Source organism: Drosophila albomicans, chromosome X, assembly GCF_009650485.2.
Source record: "Drosophila albomicans strain 15112-1751.03 chromosome X, ASM965048v2, whole genome shotgun sequence".
NCBI lineage: Eukaryota > Metazoa > Arthropoda > Insecta > Diptera > Drosophilidae > Drosophila > Drosophila albomicans.
In genome coordinates this window covers 11,130,321-11,152,980 of record NC_047627.2, presented here as the reverse complement: position 1 = coordinate 11,152,980, position 22,660 = coordinate 11,130,321, and the positions used below count along the sequence as shown (strand labels likewise).

At 39.4% G+C, this 22,660-nt stretch overlaps 1 protein-coding gene across 4 annotated transcripts; it reads left to right on the top strand.

The window, feature by feature from the left end:
- The first annotated feature begins 590 nt into the window (after positions 1 to 590).
- LOC117570644 (uncharacterized) lies at positions 591 to 22,291 on the top strand. Of its 4 annotated transcripts, XM_052005854.1 has the most exons (11): positions 1,523 to 1,897; positions 5,716 to 5,795; positions 6,107 to 6,958; positions 12,258 to 13,277; positions 18,574 to 18,737; positions 18,827 to 19,211; positions 19,340 to 19,532; positions 19,609 to 19,840; positions 19,928 to 20,935; positions 21,405 to 21,547; positions 21,610 to 22,291. In XM_052005854.1, exons 4-11 carry the CDS (start codon positions 12,271 to 12,273, stop codon positions 21,823 to 21,825), a joined length of 3,348 nt encoding a protein of 1,115 aa, XP_051861814.1. In that variant the 5' UTR covers positions 1,523 to 1,897; positions 5,716 to 5,795; positions 6,107 to 6,958; positions 12,258 to 12,270; the 3' UTR covers positions 21,826 to 22,291. The 4 variants fall into 4 exon arrangements, with proteins under 4 accessions (XP_051861834.1, XP_051861814.1, XP_034108315.1 ...); XM_052005874.1 differs by lacking the exons at positions 1,523 to 1,897; positions 5,716 to 5,795 and adding an exon at positions 591 to 723; XM_034252424.2 differs by lacking the exon at positions 5,716 to 5,795 and having other exon boundaries at positions 21,619 to 22,291.
- Positions 22,292 to 22,660: the final 369 nt, after the last annotated feature.

The following is a 22,660-nucleotide window of genomic DNA, read 5'->3' as shown; positions in this document are numbered from 1 at the left end:
ATATTTTTATTTTCAATTTATATTGTTTAATAATTTGTACTGATCTCTGATCTCTTCAATTAAATTACATTTAATTAAAAAAATGTATTTTAGAACGCAAAGAACTCAAATATTTTACAATGTAACTGTTAAATTTCCCTAATGGAGTAGTTCTGAGTTCTGCGATTGCCACCGAATTATTATACCCTACTATTAGAATCGTACTGCGTGCAATGTTTTGCCCGCTGTTTTGATTCTCGCTGAACACATAATATCACGAAACTGTTGGGAGTATTTATATTATGCAGAGCTGCGATAACTTCTTAAAGGCAAAGATAGAGAGAGAGCACAAAGCACGGGAGCCAAAGAGAGAAAGAGAACAGCGAGCGTTGTTGTTAAAGAGAGAGCAAAGTTCAGAAATATTGCGTATACGGCATGTGGTCAAAGCTCGTAAGCTTACACTCAACTTCTCTAGCAAAAGCTGCTTCAGCCTGAAATGTTTTTTTTTTTGTTTGGCATTAACTAACGCCTCCGCATCCTGGCCAACTCGATTGCCTGGGTTTGTTGCTTGGAGTTGGCGTTTCTGTTGCTGTCGGCAGTCGAGAGTCGGCAGTCGGTCGACAACAGTGCAAGTCCAAAGACGTCGCCGTTGTGGACGCGCTCGCCTCCAGTTTTGTATCAAACATTTTTTTGTAGTAGAAGCGCGAAGTATAAACACGACAAGCAAACAAATAAATAATTCTTGTAGGTATCGCGAGACAGCGACTTTATATTGCCATATGAATAATATAAATACACACTCACACACATACATACATAAATAAATATAGTATGTATGCAAGAGTATATTTGTGTTTATAATTTGCCTGCTGCCTGTCTCTGTCTCTGTCTGCCTGACTGTCTGTCGGTCCGTCTAGTCTGTTGTGTAAGTGTGCGGACATAGCAGCAGCGCAGCAGCTTCGACGAGTTCGTAGACTCAACAGCGGCAGTAGCAGCAGCAGCAGCAGCAGCGACGTCGTCAAAAGCTCGCTCTCTCTTAACGCGCCCCTCCGCCTCGCATCGTCATCACTTGACTCGGTGACTGCGAGTCAGCTGCGCAGTTGGCGTGTAATAAAATTAAAAATATAAAACCAACTCACACACACACACGCATGTATACAAGCACGCACACACAGATGGACAGACGCCACTTGCTGTTGAAGTTTTTGTTTTGCTTGTGGTAGAGTGCCTTGTTGTTGTTATCCTTTTAGGCAAGGCTTTGGCCCAACGTCAAGGTCTCTCGCACGCTCTCGTTCTCTCCTACGCTGTGTATGTTCTTCTGATTGGCAAGCACAAGCTTTCCAACAAACGCCCGCTCTCTCCCACTCAGTCAATGGACTAGTGCTTTTTGCACTGCACAAATGTACACACATTCTCTCTCTCTCTCGCTCGCTCTCTTCCATCAGCTGACTCTCTTTTGCGAACGAAGCTCGCTCGCAGCAGCGGCCCTTGCTGTGCTGCCTTGGCTGATTAGTTTAGTTTGTGATTTCAATATAATTAATTTCTGTTTCTGTAGCGGTTTGTTCGGACGTCGAACGTACGCTCGCTCGCTCACTCGACGATAGCTGACTTCGTTGCTTCAGCTTCAGCTTCAATTGTTGTGTTTCAGTTTCTGTTTTCTGCGTTCCGTTCATAGTCGTCGTTGTTGCCGTCGCCGTCGCCATCGTCGTCGCGTCATTTATTTTTTGTTTTTTTTTTATGTAGTTTTTGTTGTCGTGTTTTCGGTTTCGTGGCCGCGCGCTCCTCAAATGTCGAATCGAAATCGGCATCGAAATCACCAAGAGAATTCAAATTGCAATCGTTATCGAAGTGGCAAATCGAAATCGCAAATGTGCAAAGTGATCGAACTCTAAACTTTACACGCATTGCAAGTACACAAGTATGTGTGTGAGTGTGAGAGAGTGCGTAAATCTGAATGCGCTTGTGAATGTGTCTCTGTGTGTGTGTGTGTGTTTGCCAGGTGGGTGATTGGCTGACAATCAGCTGAAGATAACGCCATCTTGGCTTTGCTGCAACAATTGTTCTACTACATAACAACAAGACAGCAGCGCATCACACATACTTATACATATTTGTATGAGTGTGTGTGTGTATTGCTTGTACGTGCCCATGTGCGCCCGCCGTTTGCGTGTGTGTGTGTGTGTGTGTGTGTATTTGTTAATTTTTTATGGCAGCCCAAGCCAAAATTAACATATTAATGAATTTCCAGTTTAATTTTGGAGGTTTATTCGCTTTCGTCGTCGTAGTCTCGTATTTGGAATTGATTTTCATTTTTCATACATTGAGTTGTATGTTATTTGTTGTTGTTTCTTTGTACGTAAAACTGCCGCCAAATCAATCACAAACTACGTATCGAAGAACTAGAAGAAGAAGCACAATCAAATGTAATAGCAGCAACAACAAAAACAACAACAATGGCGAGAACACATGAGATTAAAAACAAAAGTCAACTATAACTACAACAACCAACGGCAACATCAAACACAACAACAACAACAACAATAACAACAGCGAACAAAACGCACTCATTAAAAGTCTAATAAAGTTTTTTTTCTCTTTTTCGATTTTTGTTGCTGTGTCGTTTTCAAGGTTTTATTTTTCGGTTTTGTTACTGTGCGTGTGTTGGTTGTGTGTGTATGTGTGTGTGTGTTATTCGTATATTTTTATTTTATTTCATTTGCGTTCGATTTTATTTATTTTTTTGTTGTTAGTTTTGTGGTTGTTGCTTTTATATTTTTCCCATTATTTTATTTTATTTCTTCTTATTTTTTGGAGGCATGTTAAAGTTTCGCTGCGTCGCCGGCGACGTCAAAATTGTTGACAACGACTGCGCTATCGTCTAAAAAGTTATTAATTTGAATAATAATAATTAGCATAGCGCATTTGTGCTGCAAAAATATTCAATTTGCTGCAGAAACAGTTTTTATATTATTATTATTTTGTTGTCTACTCGAATACAAAATATTGCTGACGTCGCATCTGCCGCCGTCGCAGCAGCAGCGACGTCGCGTCGCATCGCTCGCGCCTCGCATACAAAGCACGAGTGAAGAGCACGGCGCTTAGCTAAGCGTAGGGCGTCAAGAGAGAGTGAGCGTGCCAGAGCGAGAGTAAGAGCGAGAGAGAGAGAGAAAGAGTACATACACGTATTCGCTCGCATACAGCAAGTGCTTACCAATACAATGAGCGAAGACAGTCGCAGCTGTGGCTGAAAAATGTAAGCGCAGATAAGCAAAGGAGTTGCGCTTTAACTGTAAGCTCAAGCTCGCTCTCACACTCTCAGACTCGCTCTATCGAGAACATTCGCAATCATTATCATTATCAGCATCGCTGAATGAACTGGAAGCTTTCGCAATCTGATCTACAACATGTCAAGCGCAGTCGGCGTCGCTGCTGGCGTCGCCAGCAACAACAAGTGTTCGCTTAAGCTTGCAGATTACGCATACGAACTGTTGGCTGTGCAGTGTAAACAATTAGCGAAAACAATGTTATGCAGTAGCAATAGCAACACTGCAAATTAGAACGTGCTAAATTGAGCAACTACAATTGCGAATGTGTTTGTTTCTATATATGTATGTGTGCCTGCATTTATATATGTACCTGTGTGTGTGTGAGCTATTTTTGGGTTGTGCGAGCAGCTACCACCTGATGTCGCCGTCAACGTCGCTGCCGGCGCTCAAAACAGTCGTTAGGCCAGGTCGAGGCAGCAGCAGCTGAGAGAGACAGAGTGAGAGGGAGAGAGAGAGAGAGTGAAGGAGAGAACAAATTCAAGATAAATACAATAACAAATACAAAATAGGAAAACGTAAAACGGCGCGCAATTTTTGAGACGGCTTCTCGAAGGACGAATCGCCTGCGCGTCTATGTGTTTGTGTTTCTGTATATGTGTGTATGTGTGTGTGTGTGTGTGTGTGTGTGGAACAGGTGTTCTCCAAAAACAGCAAACGAAGAATATTCACATAATGCTCAGCTGCGTGATTTATCAGTTATATTTCGTATATTCAATCATGCGCTCTGAAAAATTGTCACATCTTTAGCGCTATTTATAAATGACTCGTCACACACAAACACACACATACACACGCACGCATACTTAGGGGAGCAGACAGATTTGTATTCCATGGCGTATACGTAATATGGTGACGCCTTCAAAACTCGCACAGTTTTTGCTGCTGTTGTGGTTTTTTTTTTTTTATTTCATTGTTTTTTGTTACGCTGCAATTAACTGATGTAAACAAATGTCACACACAAAACATGGGCAGCTGCCCAAGCAACCCCGAGAACGGTAGAGAGAGAGAGCGAGAGAGAGGGAGTGTGTATTGAGGTAGTACATTTGTATGTATGTATGTAGGTGGCGGCACTGTGCTCTGTACTGTGCTGGGCTGGGCGCCAGACGAGAACAAACGAGCCAGCAAATTATATAATTTATTTATTGTTTTGCGCTCTGCTCTGTTGTTGTCCCTGTCGCACCGCAACTGCTACTGCTGCTCTTCTTGTTGTTGTAGTCGTTGTTGTAGTTGTTGTTATGGTTGCTGTTCTTTTTGATAATCTGCGTCTCCGCCTAGCCTTTGCATTTGCTCGACAGCTTTTACGGCACTTGAATGCTTTGTTTTTGGCATTTTTGTTATTGTTTTTTTTTTTGCGCTCTTTCGTGTGTGCTTTGCTCGTAATGCAAATAAAGCGCGAGAGTGCTTAACACGAACCGAAAAAAAACGTCGTTGTCGTTGTTGTTTTTATTGCTTCGTGACAGCGACGGCGACGGTGACAGCGACGACGACAGCGACCCAGGTGATTGACCCAGGCCAGTGTCACTGTCACTGCTGCTGCTGCTGCTGCGGTTGCCGCTTCTTCTTATTCTTATTACATATTTCACTTTTTTTGGTCGTTGCTTTTGCGTGTACTCGTAATAGAAATTATGCCACATTTATGCATGTTGAGTGATGGGGATGGGAAGGGGGAGGGGAATTGGGGCAAAAGCAAGCATTTAACCCCGCGCAGTTTACTTCAGTCGACATACATATGTATATTTTTCATGTTCCTTGCTGTGCGTGTGCGTGCGTGCGTGTGTGTGTGCGTGCGTGGCTTGAGCTTTTTTTGGCTTCTGCAAAACAAAAAAAGACAACAGCAAACAGGAGTAAGAAGAAAAGCAGGCAAAAGTGGAGTGTAACAGTTCATGTTTCATGCTCTCCTTATCCATTTGCTATCCATGTTAATTTGCTCGTCACACTGATACTTGAGAGTTGATTTAAGCAGCAACACACACACACGCAAGTACTTACTCACACACACACACACACACATAGAGGGAAATGCATGTGCCGAATAAAAACAAAAATGGCTGAAACTCAAATCCAAATTTGAGATGCGGCTCGTCGTCGTCGACATCGCAGTCAAAGCTCTGCTCTGCTCTGCTCAGTTCCTTCACAGTCTCCCCCTTCCCCCCTTTTTGACGCCACCCTTGCCACGCAGCTTTGGTGCTAACTAAACAAGCGAAGACGCAGCTTCAACCGGTTTCTATTTTACAAAAGCTTTTGAATTTGCTCATGTATACTTGAGTGTGTGTGTGTGTGTGTGTATGTTTTCTTAAACTGAAACAACAACAGCAACAGGTGACAACACAAATAAACAAAAACACACACACAAACAAGAGAAACAAAACAAAATGATTAGGTGTATATATTTTTTTGTGTTTTTAATTAGCAATAACAACAACAACAACAGCAGCAACAACAGCATTAAATGCGAATTAAATTTCGAATAAAGCCATAAAAAAAATTCAAGTAAGAAACAGACAAACAAACTAACAAAAAACAAAAAAGCAAAATACAAAAATATGCATAATGTAATTTAAAATAAATTAAAAATCTATTTAAAATGCTCCGCAACAAACAACAACAACAAAATATTCAACAGCGGGCGCAAAGTGCGCGACTTTTTTTTATGTGTATTTACTGAGTGTGTGTGTTTGATTTTTTTTCCATGACAACATCGAAAAATGTTGCACGTGTTTGGGGAATAATTAACAAAATATTTGGCATAATGTTTTAAGTGTTTTTTTTTTACAATGTTTTTTTGTTTGTGTTTTCTACAGAGTTCACAATGAGTTAATGTAACAAAAACAACAATTAACCACAGTGTAACAATAACAAATTACAACAACAACAACAATTACCTCCGCACCGCAACAGCTGTACAAATATTAATAACAAAACAACAACAAAAATCGAAAAAAGAAATTAAATACGACAAAAAAAAACCATAAAAAACAAAATACAAAATAAGAACAAATGCAAAACTAAAATAGCAGCAGCTGCAGTAACAACAACAACAACAACAATAACAGAAAACAACAACCAAATAAATACCAAAAAAAAAAAAAAAACAAGAAGGAAAATGAAAGCAAAAAATACTGTATGCATTTCTATGGTCGAGTGTATAAAACATTAAAGCTTACACATTTTTATACCCACAAGAAAAAAGAAACAAAAACATACACACGCACACGCACAAACAGGAAGAACAAGAAAAGCACGGCAGAGTAAACAGTGTCAACTTGTAAGCTGCGACGCCAATCCCGCCCCCCAAAAGCCACCTACAGGAGCAGAGCAACAACAATAGCAAGGCAGCAGCAAAAGAAATAAACAAACAAATTGTGCGGCGTGTGAGCAACAGACAAACACAAAGCAAAAGCAAGAAAAAGTGACATCGGCGTCGTTGTCGTCGTCTTCTTTCGCTTGCGCTGCCTCTGCCGCAGTCGCAGTCGCGGTCGCGGTCGCAGCTTCAGCCTATAGTCAAAGTCAAAGCTTAGCAGAGCTGTAAAAGCTTCAAATCGACAACAAGAATAATAACAACAACAACAACAGCAGCAGCAGCAGCAACAACAACAAGAAGAAGCAGGCGACCAAGCACTTCATGCAGCAAAATAAGAAACAGCGCAAAACATGTAAGTGAAATTGATTTTTTTGTTGTTGCTATGTGTGTGCGTGTGTATGTCAATGTGCGTGCTTATGCATGTAAGTGTGTATGTGTGTGTGTGCGTAGCAAATTGTTGGTTTGCCCTTGTTGCTACTTTTGTTGCGGCAGCTCCTAACCTACATAAATATTTAATATTTTTCTTTCTTCAACCTACCCGTTTGTACACCTGTCTCACTCTCTCTCTCGCTCTAACGTTCGCTCGCTCTCTTGCTTCCATAACCGCTAAATTGCGCTCGTTGTGCGTCTGGTTGAGTTAAGCCTCGCACAACAACAACAAAAGCAGCAGCAGCGACGACGACACAACAACAAAAAGTGAGCTAGTGGGCGACTTGGGTTGTTGGATCGTCATGGTAACACTTACTTATCTGCCAAAAAAGATAAAGAGCGTGCAAGCGAGATAGAGATAAACTCTAAAAAATATACGCACACACACACACAATCACGCACATATGCATTGAATATGTATACGTCTGCGGCTTATTAAAGCAATTCCATGTTTAATGTCTGTATTCATGCGTATGCGGACTACACACACTCACACACATTGTACATGAGATATATGTATACTAATACATACACACATGTATTGATGTAATGGAGTCCGAGCAAAACACAAGTTCAATTGTTCGCACTGTGATTGATAATGGTCACACAATGCGAACTTCTCATGCGTAATGCAGTGTGGCCAGCATCACCGACAGCAGCAGGGTCAAGGCGATTGTACCCTCCCCCCCACACCTTTCCCATCACTCCATCCACCAACTATGTCCATCCATTGACAGCATAGCTGGAATGTAGCATGCAATTAATTTCGTGTATCGTGAGACAACTTTCTCTCGATAGCTCGATAGCAGGTTGAAAAATTGCTACTCGATACTCATTAGCCAGGCATTTACACTCAAATTCGTAGCTCATAAGCAAACAAACACTAGGTGGCGCCAGTTAGACATCTCCTGTTGCAGTCGTTGATAAATCGAAACAATAAATACACAAGAAGAAGAAAAATAATAAACGCAAATGAATCTGATATAGTGTATCAGACAGTTTCGAGCAATAAAACGGGTAATTGATACAGATCAAGTATACGTCATAAACATTACTTCATAGATTTCAAAGAGTTCAAGAGTATTTCTGCCATTGATTGTTACTTGGAAAGCATGAAGGTTTAATATTACATTTCTATTTAATATAGAAATCGATTTCTTTGGGCAACACCAATGAGAATTTATTTAAGTTCAGAGGAAGTCGTCATCTTAGATTGCATCCAAATATTCCTTTATTAAAGCATACTTTTATGCGTTCTTGAGTATCCTAAATGCAGAAGGGTTTTTTTTTTTAAGACAACCGAGAATTGAATAAAACTCACCTGGTAAATATTTATCACAAATAGTTGAAATAAGCAAATACACGCTCGTTTGTATATTCTGTTGAAAATTGAATATTATTACTGTTGTGGGTTTTATTTGCTCAACACTTGAAAACAATTACAAGGGGCAAATATTCAGAGACAGAGACTGCAAATGTGATGATGATGATGATGATGATGATAATGCATCATAACAAGTACACAACATAAACTTGTATATCGAATGTTAGATACACTTTTCATTTAAGAATATTTGAAGATGGCAAACTAAATGAAACCAATCAACGAACTTAGATAATAATTCATAATAATTGTTGATTTCTATTCTATTCGATTCCCTATCTATAGTTCAGAGTATTACGCGATGCACTCGCAATTCAAATTTCATGTTGAGTATTTGTTCGTTCTCATGTTGTTTGTTTACTTTTTTGCAACTTGAGACTCGAAAGCTTTGTTTAAATAACCATTCACACAGCGAGTGCGGGTAATAACAGCATTTTCATCATTTACTTATTTGTTATTCGCACTCACTCGCATTAAGTAATAATAAGGTGCTTAGCATAAATATACGACATTCCATTAGAATTGCTCTGGGACGTTACGTTTCGTTTTATTTTTTTTTTTTCGCCCATTTTCCCCCCGGAAAACCCGACGAAATACGTGTTGTCTGCTTTTGGGAATTGTTTTGTCTTTCGCATAACAACAACAACAACGACAAGAACTATTTCTCAGTTGTGTTCCAAATGCGTCAAAAATATGAAAATAGATATGAAAAAACAACTTTGTTTTTATGGTGAAACAACAACTATGTGTTTTTTTTTTTTGTTGTTATTTTTGTATTATTATTCCGGTGATTGACCCGGCACCAATAAAGCAAGCGATGATATGCGATCTGTCAATTAAATATTTCTTATTCTTATTTTAAGCGGCAATTTGCATAGATCTCGCGCTTTTTTCAGTTTCCATTTGCAATTCACGAAAGTGACAAAAAAAAACAAACGAAAAATGAAAAATGAAAACGATGCGACAAAAGGAAATGTGGACAGAGAAAAGTAAATATAAATATAGTTCAAAGATATCATCTGGATATATCTGTATGTGTGTGTGCGTGTGTGTGTGTGGTTGGCTAGTATGAGTGTGCGTAGTATTGGTATTATTTATAGGCAGCACTTGCTTATATATCTACATAATATAATATAGCCACGTATAGTGGAATATATACAGATGTCTCCGACATATAAACGACATTCCGACCCCCATTACCACCCCCTTCTCACCGTCCCAATTCGTTCCATCCGCCCATCCATCCATCTGTCTGTCCATCGCCCAGAGGCAGCACAGAAAGCGTTTATCGCTTCTAGAATTTTACGAGCCTAATCATAAAATCTGCAGAATACCACAACAATAACAGCAACATCGATAAAGGGGAAAATTATTGACCAGAAAACACCCAGTAATTAATTGAAGATATCAGTAAAGAAAATTTTTCGAACTGTTGAAGAAGAAAAGAATCCATTATTATTAACGGAATGCGATATTAATAATAAAAATAATAATAGTAATAATGATAATAATAATAATAATAGTAATAATGATAATAATAATAATAATAATAATAATAATAATAATAATAATAATAATAATAATAATAATAATAATAATAATAATAATAATAATAATAATAATAATAATAATAATAATAATAATAATAATAATAATAATAATAATAATAATAATAATAATAATAATAATAATAATAATAATAATAATAATAATAATAATAATAATAATAATAATAATAATAATAATAATAATAATAATAATAATAATAATAATAATAATAATAATAATAATAATAATAATAATAATAATAATAATAATAATAATAATAATAATAATAATAACAATAATAACAATAATAATAATCATAATAATCATAAAACTTAAATTATAATTGCACTTAAAATACCCTGTACTTAAGTCGCAAATCATTAAGATTAATGAATTCTTCAAAGTAGAAAAAATAAATGAAAGGCATTGCGGACTGAAAGTTTATTTGCTTTCGCTGAATCTAAATTTGAGTGGAGATAGTCAAATTCAAATTAGAAAGAAAAGAAGTTGTACATCAAGATTGCAAAAGCGCGTCAACTAGTCGGGCATACCCGGCATAACAATACTCATTTTTCAATCTATTTTGAATTGAAAACCTTGCACGAAAATAGATTTACAAAGAGACCCGACAAACGAAAATAAAAACAAAAAATTAAGGCGAAAGATACAAAAATTTAGTTTGTCTAACGAAAATAATAAAAACTAACAATTTATGTAGTAAACATGACACGCAACAACAACAACGCCGCAAAGAACAACAACTTTTACAATAAAAAATAAATTGTCTTGTCCATAAAAAATAGATCTCAAATACATAATAAATTAAATCGATCAACAACAAATTGGACAAAAATCTAATTAGTTTTGATGTTGTTTTTGTGGTTGCTGTTGCTTTTGTTGTTGATGTTGCTGTTGTTATGATCGACCAATCCCTTGAGCTCGTCCAATTACCTCAGCTGATTTGGCTTAGGTTTAATCTTGTATCTCGTTTCTGGCTTTAACTGCATCAGATCAGCTAAATAAATCTTCATTTATTTATTTATGTGTATTTCGAAATACTTAAATGTATTTTTATTATTTGACATACGTTTTGTATATTTTTGTATTTAGAATTTATAAACATTCATCTGATTTAATATATGTTTATAAATACTAATGATTACAAAGGACTTAACATATAAATGAGTTGGATTTTAAAGTATTTTCGCAAATCTATGGAAATTTAGTTTTCCAGGAGTTTCTTACAAAACTCTTACTTTCTTCAACTCTTCTAAAATATATATATATATATACATATAGAATTCTTTCTCATCTATCTATTCTCAAATTTTATATTAATCAGATCATAAATAAGAAAGACATTGAGCAATAAAAGTCTATATAAAATTGCATCCCAAACTGTGGAAAGCTACTGTTAAATATTTGTTGCAACTTTTTGTTTTATAACCGCTAACCACAGGTTAGGTATGATTCTTGACCATTTGTTTGCGATCAGATAATAATCTTGAAAGTTAATCATTAAATAATGTTATATGACAAAAACCGGCTGCTGATGTCGAGCTTTAGCTGTGTTGGTTGATTGGCTAGTATATGTTTTTACTCTGTTGAAAATTCTGAATATATTTCATTATATCTCAAATATAACATAGACTACAGAATCTTTTAGTATTTTTACAAGTTGCTTTATTTTGAGATTTATTAACAACGCATAATGGATATCTAGTTTATGTTTTACTCTGGAGTATGTTATGAGTGCTGTAGTATTTCAATATACCAAATACAGACTTTAGTATATTTTCAATTTTCGTATATTTGGAGATCTTAAGATTCATTGAAAATGTATAACGGATATTTAGTATATTTTTTACTTTGTACTATATGATATAGTATTTCAATATACCAAAAAATATTAATTTGTTTTATATAATTCAAAATGCATAACGGGTATCTAGTATATTTTTTACTCTATACTATATTTTAAATAACAGTATTTCAATATACCAAATATGAATCAATTTGGTATATTTGAAGATCTTAAGATTTATTGAAAATTCATAACGGATATCTAGTATATTTTTTACACTGTACTATATTTTAAATGACATAGTATTTCAATATACCAAATATGAATCATTTTGGTATATTTGAAGATCTTAAGATTTATTGAAAATGCATAACGGGTATCTCACAGTCGACTATCGCACACTTTATTGTAGCTTTGTAAGTTATTAAGTATTTACTCTGGCAATTCATTATCTAAACCTTGTACTTTCTCTTGCTCTCTTTGCAGCCCCCCGATCAAAATGAGCGCCCTCGACTCGTACCTGAAGCGTCCAGCGAAGTCGGGCGCAACTTCGACTTCGACGGCGATCAGGACGAGCGGTAGCCAGTTGAGCGATGCGGCGATAGCGGCGACAACGGCGGACGTGGATGATCTCAAAACAGACATTCCCTACTTTGATGATCCACAGCCGCCAGAGCAGCAGCAGCAAACAGAGCAGCAGCAGCCGCAGCATCGCTATGCATCCGCCTGGTCGCCGCCGGATGAGAATGTCGAAGACGATGATACGCCGGAGCCTGAACTAGAGCGGGAAACGGAACTGGAACTGGAGCTGGAGCCGGAGTTGGACACCGAGCAGGGCAACGACAACGACAACGAACTGGGCAACGAGCTGGACGACAGCTATGCGGATGAGGATTACACGAGCGGCAGCAGCAGCTATTATCAAGCGCCCACGCCAGCCAACAGCGAGATTATGTTGCGCCCGCCATCCAACTCCAGTTTCCATTACAACTATCCAACGCCAGCGCCCGGTGCCGGGCCAGGACCAGGTGGCGGTGGTCACGGTGTCATCGCTGGCAGCAGTGGCAACGGCAACGTCAGCGGACAGCAGCGACTCCATGCCTCCGGCTACACACATTCCCAGACAACGCTGGCGCCGCCACCGCCGTCGTCAGCGGTCAGCGGTTTCTATCCCAACATGTGGTATCCCAATGCGCCATATGGCAGTGGTGGAGCAGGAGGCGGAGGAGGAGGAGTAGGAGGCGGACCGGGACCAGGAGCAGCACATGGCTATGGGCGTTATGGTGGATTTGGTGGCGTGCCGCCTGGAGCAGCCGCATATGCAGCGGCAGCGGCGCATGGCATGCTCCAGCATGGCCATCATCCGCATCAACATCCGCATTCGATGCATCCGCACCCGCATCCACACCATCCGCATCCACATCCGCACTCGCATCATCCACATGCACATGCGCATCACCAGCATCCGCACGAGACGATGATGGAAATGTTTCAGCTCTCCAATAGGTAAGTGCACAAAATCAAAATGCGAAAGTTTTTTCCTCTTGATAATCTCACTTAACGGCCTCATGGAAATGATTTTGAATTCATTTGAATGATGAAGATTTTGAGAGTTATATTGCTATAGCTCAGATTTCCAAGGGATAGAAGTATTATTTTTTGAGATTTGTAACACTACACCTTTGTCTCACTTAACGGCCACATCGAAATCAACTTTAATACTTATTAATCATGATGAGTTTTGAAGGTTTTATATAGCTTTACTTTACATTTCTATATTCCAAGTGATAAAAGTATTTTTTCTTTAAAGTACAATACAACACTTCTATCTCACTTAACGGCCTCATGGAAATGATTTTGAATTCTTTTGAATAATGAAGAATTTGGTGGCTCTTTTGCTTTAGCTCAGATTTCCAAGGGATAAAAGTATTCTTTTTTCAAATATGTAACACTACACCTTTATCTCACTTAACGGCCACATGGAAATCAATTTTAATACTTATTGATCATGATGAGTTTTAAAGGTTTATATAGCTTTACCTTAGATTTCTATATTCCAAGGGATAAAAATATTTTTTCTTGAAAATACAATATAACACATCTATCTCACTTAACGGCCTCATGGAAATGATTTAGAAGACTTATGGGTGATGTTGAGTTTCGAAGATTTAGCATAGCTTCAGTTCAAATTTGTATATTCCAAGTGATAGAAGTATTTCTTCTTGGAAAAATGGCGCTTAACTGCTATCTCACTTAAGGACCAAAACAGCGACCCCGAAAATGGAGTTAAATGAAAAACACAAAATAGTTTAATGGAGAAACACAATTTTTTTTGTTTTCTTAGTTTTTCGTGTGACTCTTTCCCATAAAAGAAGTCGCCAAGCTAGCTTTTCGTCGAAATGCATTATGGCTCTTAAGTATAAATGAATTAATTAAGTTTGTTTAAAAAACTTAAAGTGTGTGCGACACTTTTGTCTAGCGCTATTTTTATTCAGGTTAAAGTTAACCTAAAGTTTGGTCTTTAAAAGCATATTCAAAAAAGATAATAGGAAAAAAACTCATCTCTCTTATTTACCTAAAATTTGACCTCAGTGCATTTTAGACCACTTGACTTCACAAATTCGAAAATTGAAATAAAAAATAATAGATTTAAGTTTAAACGCAATCTTTTTTCCTTTGATTCAAGAATTCTTTGCTAAATCTTTGCTTGAATTTTGGAAATGCGTCAAATGCTTAAAGTGCATTTTGGTAACTTGATTTTAGAGCGCCTTTCTTGTGGCTACATAGCAACCCCCACCCCCGCGTCCACCTCTACTCCGACCCCTTCACTCGACCCCCCGCTGGCGATGCTTTGTGACCCGTGCGTCCAATTTGGCCACATTTTGTTGGTCGGATCCCCCGTTGGCTCTGTTCGTCTGTTTGGCTGCTGTTTGGCCCTGATTGCCCTGTTGATCCACGCACTAACTAATTGAACCCACTTCACTCCACTAACCATCCCTTCTCCCTCCTTTCCTTCTACCATCCCCTACCCTCAAGCACTGCAGACCCCCCTGAGGCGTATGCGGCGATTATTTTTGTATTTTTATCAACGTTGTTTTGTAAGGTTGTTTTTTTTCTTCTTCTTCGTACACGTATATTTATTTTCGTCGCTCAATGACGAGACAACAATTTGCCCAGTTGGCCATTGACTAAACAATAAACCCATCCCCACCTCCTACTCCCCAATTCCCCGCTCCCGCTGCACTTGCTAGCTGCACTTTGTTGTTGTTGTTGTCGCCCACGATATACACTGAAATTGATGGCACGCGTGCATTGGTGGCCAACAGACCACTGGCCACCAGTCCAGAGAGAAAGCTAAAAGAGTTAAGGGTTGAGGGTTAACGAGAGGGCGAGGAGGTTGAGGAGGAGCACCCCTTCAATTTGATTGGCACACCGTAAACAGAGCAACGATACGCAATATACTGAATACTGAATTGATTTCCTTATTTATATTGTGAAATACCACGCAGTAATCGCAATTCAATGGGTAGAGTCAGACTTCTCACGGTGTTGTGTCATCAAGTAAGTCACCGGAGTCCCAGACAAAATTCGCATAATACATTGTCAACAACAATAATAATAAATTACGAGCGTCAAGTATTGAGCTATCAGCATTGTCCAGTCTGTTCTATCAATATCAAGTGCGAATTTCGATCTATCTCAAGTAGTTGCAACTTTTTACAACTTTAACTAATCCAATTAGCAAATTTGATTCATTGCTCAACAAAAGAAAAAAAAACAGCAGACAAATACATTTCTAGTGGAACATTTATTAAAAACAAATTTGTTACGCTATTTAGTTTAAGTTATTACAAATGATATTGATATACCATTTTGTACAATGTATAAATACGAAAATATTTACTTTTTTGTTTTCTTTGAACTGCAATTTTTTAATTAACTCTCCCAAACGGACAATAAAGTTTGTCGGACTTATCAATAAATCATACTTACGCAGCGTTATAAATATATTTGGGTTTCCCTATCCAACAATATGAAAATTCCCGGCCCTTATGCCATTTATTTCTATAGAATTGATGACTAATTTCATAAAATTGATTTTCAATACTTCTTCTTTGTGGACAATGATAATCGCTTGTCTGATCGTTTTGAAAGGGGTTGTTAAAAAATTATATATTGCATTGAACTAGTCAATAATTTCACTGTGCTCACCATAAATAATATCAATTTGATTATATGCTGACGTTTAATTAAATTCTTACGCAAATTTAACATTCAATAGGCAATTAATATAATAGTTTTGTACTTTAATTGTCCATTGTGAAAGACTACAGGGTATATCGAAGTTCGTGCCAGCTGATATTGTAGTGCGTCCCTTGCGTTTCGCATTTCCCTTTTTGACGTCTGTTGCATTCGCCTCTGACGCTTTTTGCGTGTTTCTGCACAGCGTCAAGGTCACACTGGCGATAGTGCGACAAAGACAGCGCAGCCAGGAGAGAACGAGCACGAGAATTAGAGAGCAACGATAGAGAGCAATGTGATTGCAAGTACAGTAATCGACGACGACGACGACGTCGACAGAGGTGGAGACAGAAACAGAGACAGCGACAGAGACTTCGACGTCGACGTTACATTGTTGCACATTCAAAACAAATAAACGAGCAAACAGGCAAGAGCGCAATCGAGCGAATGAGCGTGCGAGCGAGAGAAGACGAGTGGACAGCTAGCGGGTGCGAATGCGTGCGAGCGAGGAGGCAATATGGAGAGGTTAGACTCGGGAAGTGCAAATGCAACATGTTAAATAAACAAATGCAATTGCGAATGTGTAATTGTGTGTGCATGTGTGTGTGCGTGTGTGTATGTGTTGTGCATTGATAGAGACCCACAACTCACAATCAGCTACAAAGTTGGCGCGTCGAGTGGCGTCAAGACCTTGCACTTCCTCGTCTGACCACTTAATATGGGCCCATTGAAAACAAAGTGAACGTCTCAAGGGCAACACCATCAACGAAATAGTCGCACTAGAGTCGCACCACTCCCTCAACCCCGCTCACCACACCACACCGCCCACCAACCCACCCACTTCTTACCCCAAATCTACGACGACCTTAGCTAACATTATAACTATAGTCTCTACTATCAAAAGCAATTTACGAATCGATGCGCCCATTAGCATACTGAATCAGCTGCTACATAGTACTATACTATATACAATATCTAATTAATTGTGAATACTTCGCTTGGGCATGCTAATCAAATTGACAAATTGAAAACAATACATTTCACTTCTCTTTCTTCCGCAAACAATTCGTAAATAATTTAGTACTTAATAATTTCATAATTATAAAGAACAAATATTCCCATTCATTTACTAATACATTTTAATCAGGAGCGAATTTGAGACTCTTAAATAAATGATCTCAACTCAACAAAGCTTCGTACATATATTTCAAACTGAAAATTTCCGAAATTGTTTTATGTACTCCTACGAAATTCAGCCATTAAAATTTTATTTTTTTGGTTTTGTTGTCAAGTTTGCATCATTTTAACACACACACACACACATACACACAATGGTAATACTACATAGAATATTAATTATAGCCCTACGTTTGCAATGACGTGACAGTTTTCAGGTTTCATTCTATTTTTATCCATCATTACAATCTAAACGTTTTTTTTATTATTATCATTAGTCTAGCATTTCATTATTATGTGTTATGCAATAATGTTAAGTAATTCCTAATTGAATTTAATTAAGACAATTACGTGTTGCTGTTGCTACCAATTTCTAGTCAAGCGTTGCGGTTTACAACTGCTTTGTCGATTTATCGAAAGCAGTGCAAGCAGTGCACTGAGTGCACCCTAACTGACCTTGTGTTGTGAAAGGCTAGCTTGTTCCGCTCCAAGAGTGATGCTTTTGAGCATCAAAAAGGATTTGCAAATGGAAGCTTGATTTATTATTTACAAGTGCAAATGCACAGTTTCTAATGCAGTCATGCTCTCTCACTCGCTCACCACATCTCTCGCAATCCCTGTGCGGGATGCACACTTAAGTAAATAATCGGTACGCTACATAGTTTTTGCGCCTTTTCAATTTTTGCATATGTATGTGTATTTGTTTTGTTTGATTTTGCTCTTTGCGCTGCTTTTGTACTGTTTCTTTCGGTTTCGCACTTGCTGACCGTTTGTGTATATATTATTAATTTGTTTTCTTTACGTTTTTTTCCTTTTTCTTGTGCAATTGCGTTTTAAAATTGCATTACATCAGTGGTAGGGGTAGCAACAACAATGTGGCAGCCATTGCTAATCGAACGTATAATTCTCATATTTCCGTATGCATTACTCATACCGTTCCCTAGGAACGCTAGAGCGAGTGCAAAGTAGATGGAGGGGAATGCAATCTTGCTCTCTCACTCTCTCGCTCGCTCACTCGTTCTCTGTCGCAACTGAAGGAAGTTGGCGCCACATTCAGCTTGCACTTGGATCACTAGTCAAGTAGCCGACGCCAACGCCGACGTCGACCGCATTGTTGAGGCCCATTTGCGGTTGATAATTATTGACAGTTATTGAGCTGTTTGTCATTCTTATGAGCATGTGCGAGTGTGTGTGTTTGCTAGACTGCCATGTCATGCCCTGTATGCACGTAAACAACAACAACAGCAATAGCAATATAAACTTGCTTTACTCCACCCATGCCCCACCCCAATGCAACCAAATATTATTACTCGCATTGCGAAATATGCATCAACACTGACTAATCCCTGCATTTCCTGTTTACACTCTCTCTCTGCTTTTTTAGCGGTCGCGAGGCACGCAACCGGGCGGAGAAGAATCGCCGCGACAAACTGAATGGCTCCATACAGGAACTGTCCACAATGGTGCCACATGTGGCCGAGTCCCCGCGACGTGTTGACAAAACGGCTGTTCTGCGTTTTGCTGCACACGGTTTGCGGCTCAAATACGGTAAGTACTCTCTCAAATGTACTCATTTCGATCTATACTCAATTCGTGTTATCTATGTTATCGATAACATTCAATCCGATTGCTATCAGTGTTTGGCAAGATGCTGCACGAGCATCGGCCGCAGGTGACGGATACACTGATGGGTATGCTGGATAGCTTTTTCCTGACGCTCACGTGTCATGGTCAAATACTGTTAATATCGTCGAGCATCGAACAGCATTTGGGCCATTGTCAGACGGATCTGTACGGCCAGAGCATATTGCAGATCACACATCCCGAGGACCATGAAATGCTCAAGCAACAGCTCATACCCACCGAGCTCGAGAATCTCTTCGATGCGCACGCTGAAGCCACCGAAGCGGGCCCCAGCGCCGGTGGTGCCTGTGGTGATGGTGAACAGCGTCAGCGCAGTAAATCTGAGGAGGATTATATCGATCACAAGTTGCGCGATGATAAGCGCAGTTTTCGTGTGCGGTAAGTATCGATTGCGACTATCGTAACAGTTGCATTTTCAACGATGTGGCCACCCTGCAAGCAGCATCGATGCTTGTGGAATGTGGAGGTGCATCGATAAATCATTAAACCTATCGCACTTTGAACAGGTTGGCGCGCGCAGGTCCTCGCTCCGAACCCACCGCCTACGAGGTGGTCAAGATCGATGGCTGCTTTCGACGCAGCGATGAGGCACCGCGTGGCGTGCGCTCCAATACATTTAGCTCCAGCCTGCAACTGATACGACGAACACGCGGACGTGACGATGCCATTCCATTGCACACAATTAGTGGCAATGATATTGTAAGTGTTGCGACTGCCTTCCTCTAGCCTTTTTTGGGCTTTAAACTATGTATGTTCTCTTCTTTACTTGGCGCAGGTGTTGACGGCGTGTGCGCGCATCATAAGGCCACCAAAGATCGTGAACCGTCTGTTCGATGCCAATACGCTGGAGTACCGCACCAGGCATCTGATCGATGGTCGGATTATTGACTGCGACCAGCGCATTGGCATCGTGGCCGGCTACATGACGGATGAGGTGCGCAACCTGAATCCATTTACCTTCATGCACAACGACGATGTCCGCTGGGTGATTGTCGCGTTGCGTCAGAGTGAGTTTTTAATCTTTAATTTTTTGCTTTTGCCTTGCTTTCCAAAACAATCGCTTTACTAATTGCTCACTTGTATTTGTTGTTTAGTGTATGACTGCAACAGTTCGTATGGCGAGTCAACGTACCGGTTGTTCACGCGCAATGGAAACATCATTTACCTGCAGTCCAAGGGATTTCTCGAGATTGACAAGGAGACAAACAAGGTGCACTCATTTGTTTGCGTCAACACGCTGCTGGACGACGAGGAGGGCAAGCGACGGGTTCAAGAGATGAAAAAGAAATTCTCGGTGATTATCAACACACAAATACCGCAGTCAACAGTCGATGTGCCCGCCTCCGAGCATCCCGCCCAGCTGGAGAAAGCCGTGCTGTGTTTAATACAAAATCTGCAGAATAGCGTGTCGGACAACGATACCGATCAGCAGGATGGCGACGATGACGAGGACGATGAGATCGAAGAGGGTTTCGGCAACATGTCATCCTACGGTCAGTTAACCTATCGCCAACTGAACGAGCATCAAACCCAGCACGAGCAACAGCATCATCAACAGCAGCAGCAGCACCAACTGCAGCAGCAACATCAGCAGCACCCGCACCATCAGCAACATCATCAACAGCAGCAACAGCATCAGCATTCACATCAAGCCCGCTCACATCACACGTACCTCGAGAGTCCCATGTCCCAGGCACGTCTGAGCGCCGGTCATGGCATGAGCAGCGCCAAGACGCCGCCGCTGGCGCTGGTGCCGCCTGAGACGGCATCGGTGAAGTCATCGATATCGAAGAGTGTCAGCGTCGTGAATGTGACGGCCGCAAAGCATTTGCGTGGCATCCACGCCACAGCTTCAGCTGTTAAATCGCCCAGCTCAAAGTCAACGACGTCCACAATGCTGGACAGCTGCAGTTGCCTAGATGCCGGCGACATGGACTGCGATTATTGCCAGGGTGGCCCTCTGACGCCCGAGACGCTCGTCAGCAGCAGCAACAACAGCTCGACCAACAATCTGAAGCGCAGCGGCAGCGTCAGCGGTGTGCCAAATGCTCAGGAGTTGGCTAAGCGACGCTTCATGAACAGCACGGGAGATGATCTGACTGGTAAATAGATAGATTAAGATATGGGAAAAACTGATTAAGCTGAATACGTATTCTAAGGAAAACTAATTCATCAATTGTATAGAGTTGTATAGTCAAGAGTTGATCGATTTGAATAACTATCAAGTTATTTCATAAATTGTATTAAGTAACGTATTTATTAATTAAATAACTATAAAGTTTATATTGCAATCGCGATGAAATTTTGAAAACTTATTGCTAAAAGAGTTATAATCATTTAGATTTCAGTTAATTTAACATATTGTTGAACATTTGTAAAGTAAAGGTTTATTTCTTGAGCAACTTTCAAGCTTATAATGCGATTGTCATGAGATACTATCTAAAATCGTGTGAAAAAGATCAGGATGAAATTATTGTATTTTTGTTATGTAACGTATTTAGAATAATCAGTTATTGCATATTTCTTTACATTACCCATAACTATGAACATAATGATATTGTGCATTCACAGCTGAGATTGAAGACGTGCTAAGCAACTCGCTGCAACAAATCGAGCGCAATCTGAACCATCAGCTCAACATGGCAGCCCAGCTGCGGGATCAAAACAATCGCTTCGAGCTGCCACTGGCCAGCCAGCGAATGGAAGAGATCATGGTAAGACGCTGATATAGATATAATACCATAATTTCATATAAGAAACATGTATATAATTTAAGATTTTGCAGGAGGAGCACGAGAAGCAGAGCAAACTGTATGTGAACATCAAGAGCGAGTACGAGGAGCATTTGCAAAATAACAAAGCCAGCACAGCAGCAAAGTCCGAGAGTGATTCGACAAGCACTGGAGGAGTCGGAGGAGGAAGAAGCAGTGGAGCTGGTGGCGAAGCAGCTGGAGATGCGGTCAGCGAATTGGATCAGTTGTCACCACGCTGAGCATGCCGAGAAGGGGGCAGCAAACAAAAAGGGTTTCAGCTTCAGATGTGATACAAAAACAAACAAACAAACGTGGCAGCCAAATAGCCCAGAGAAAGAGATAGACAGAGAGTGGAAGTGGAAGTGGAAGTGAGAGAGAGAGAGTGAGAAAGTAAGAGTGAGAGAGAGAGTCTAACGTTGAGTTGAGCGACTACTTAAGATGTTACTTTAGAGTGCTACTACAACTATTTACATGATTATATAGAACGAAGAGATGAAGAGATGGGATGAGAGCATATACATACATACATACATACATACATATATATATATATAGTTATATATATATTTGATCCTAACCAAAACTAATGAGTGAGCATGCAACAAAACTACTTTACGATGTGGGTGGGAGTCGAGGACTCGCCCGGCGGCTGTTTATTTAATTATTTTCGTTAATCACACATCTACGATTAGAATTTAATTTTAATTTTGTACGCACACACACACACACACACACACGCATACATACTACACACACATAGTTAATAGTTAAAGTTAATATATTATATATACACACATACATACTATATAGTGCAAAAGTGTTTGTTAATTCATTTAAATTTATAGTCACGCACAACAACAACAACAACAACATCAAGTACAGCAACCACAACAACAACAAATTACAACAATTATTAGCTTAGGCATTATAAACTACAAACTAAACGTGATAAAAGACTGTTACTATTAATGTTAGCATTATAATTAAACCAAGAAGATGAAGAAGAAGAAAACCACACAACAACAACAACAAAAAATTTATAACTTAAATCTATATAAATTGAATGGCATAGTT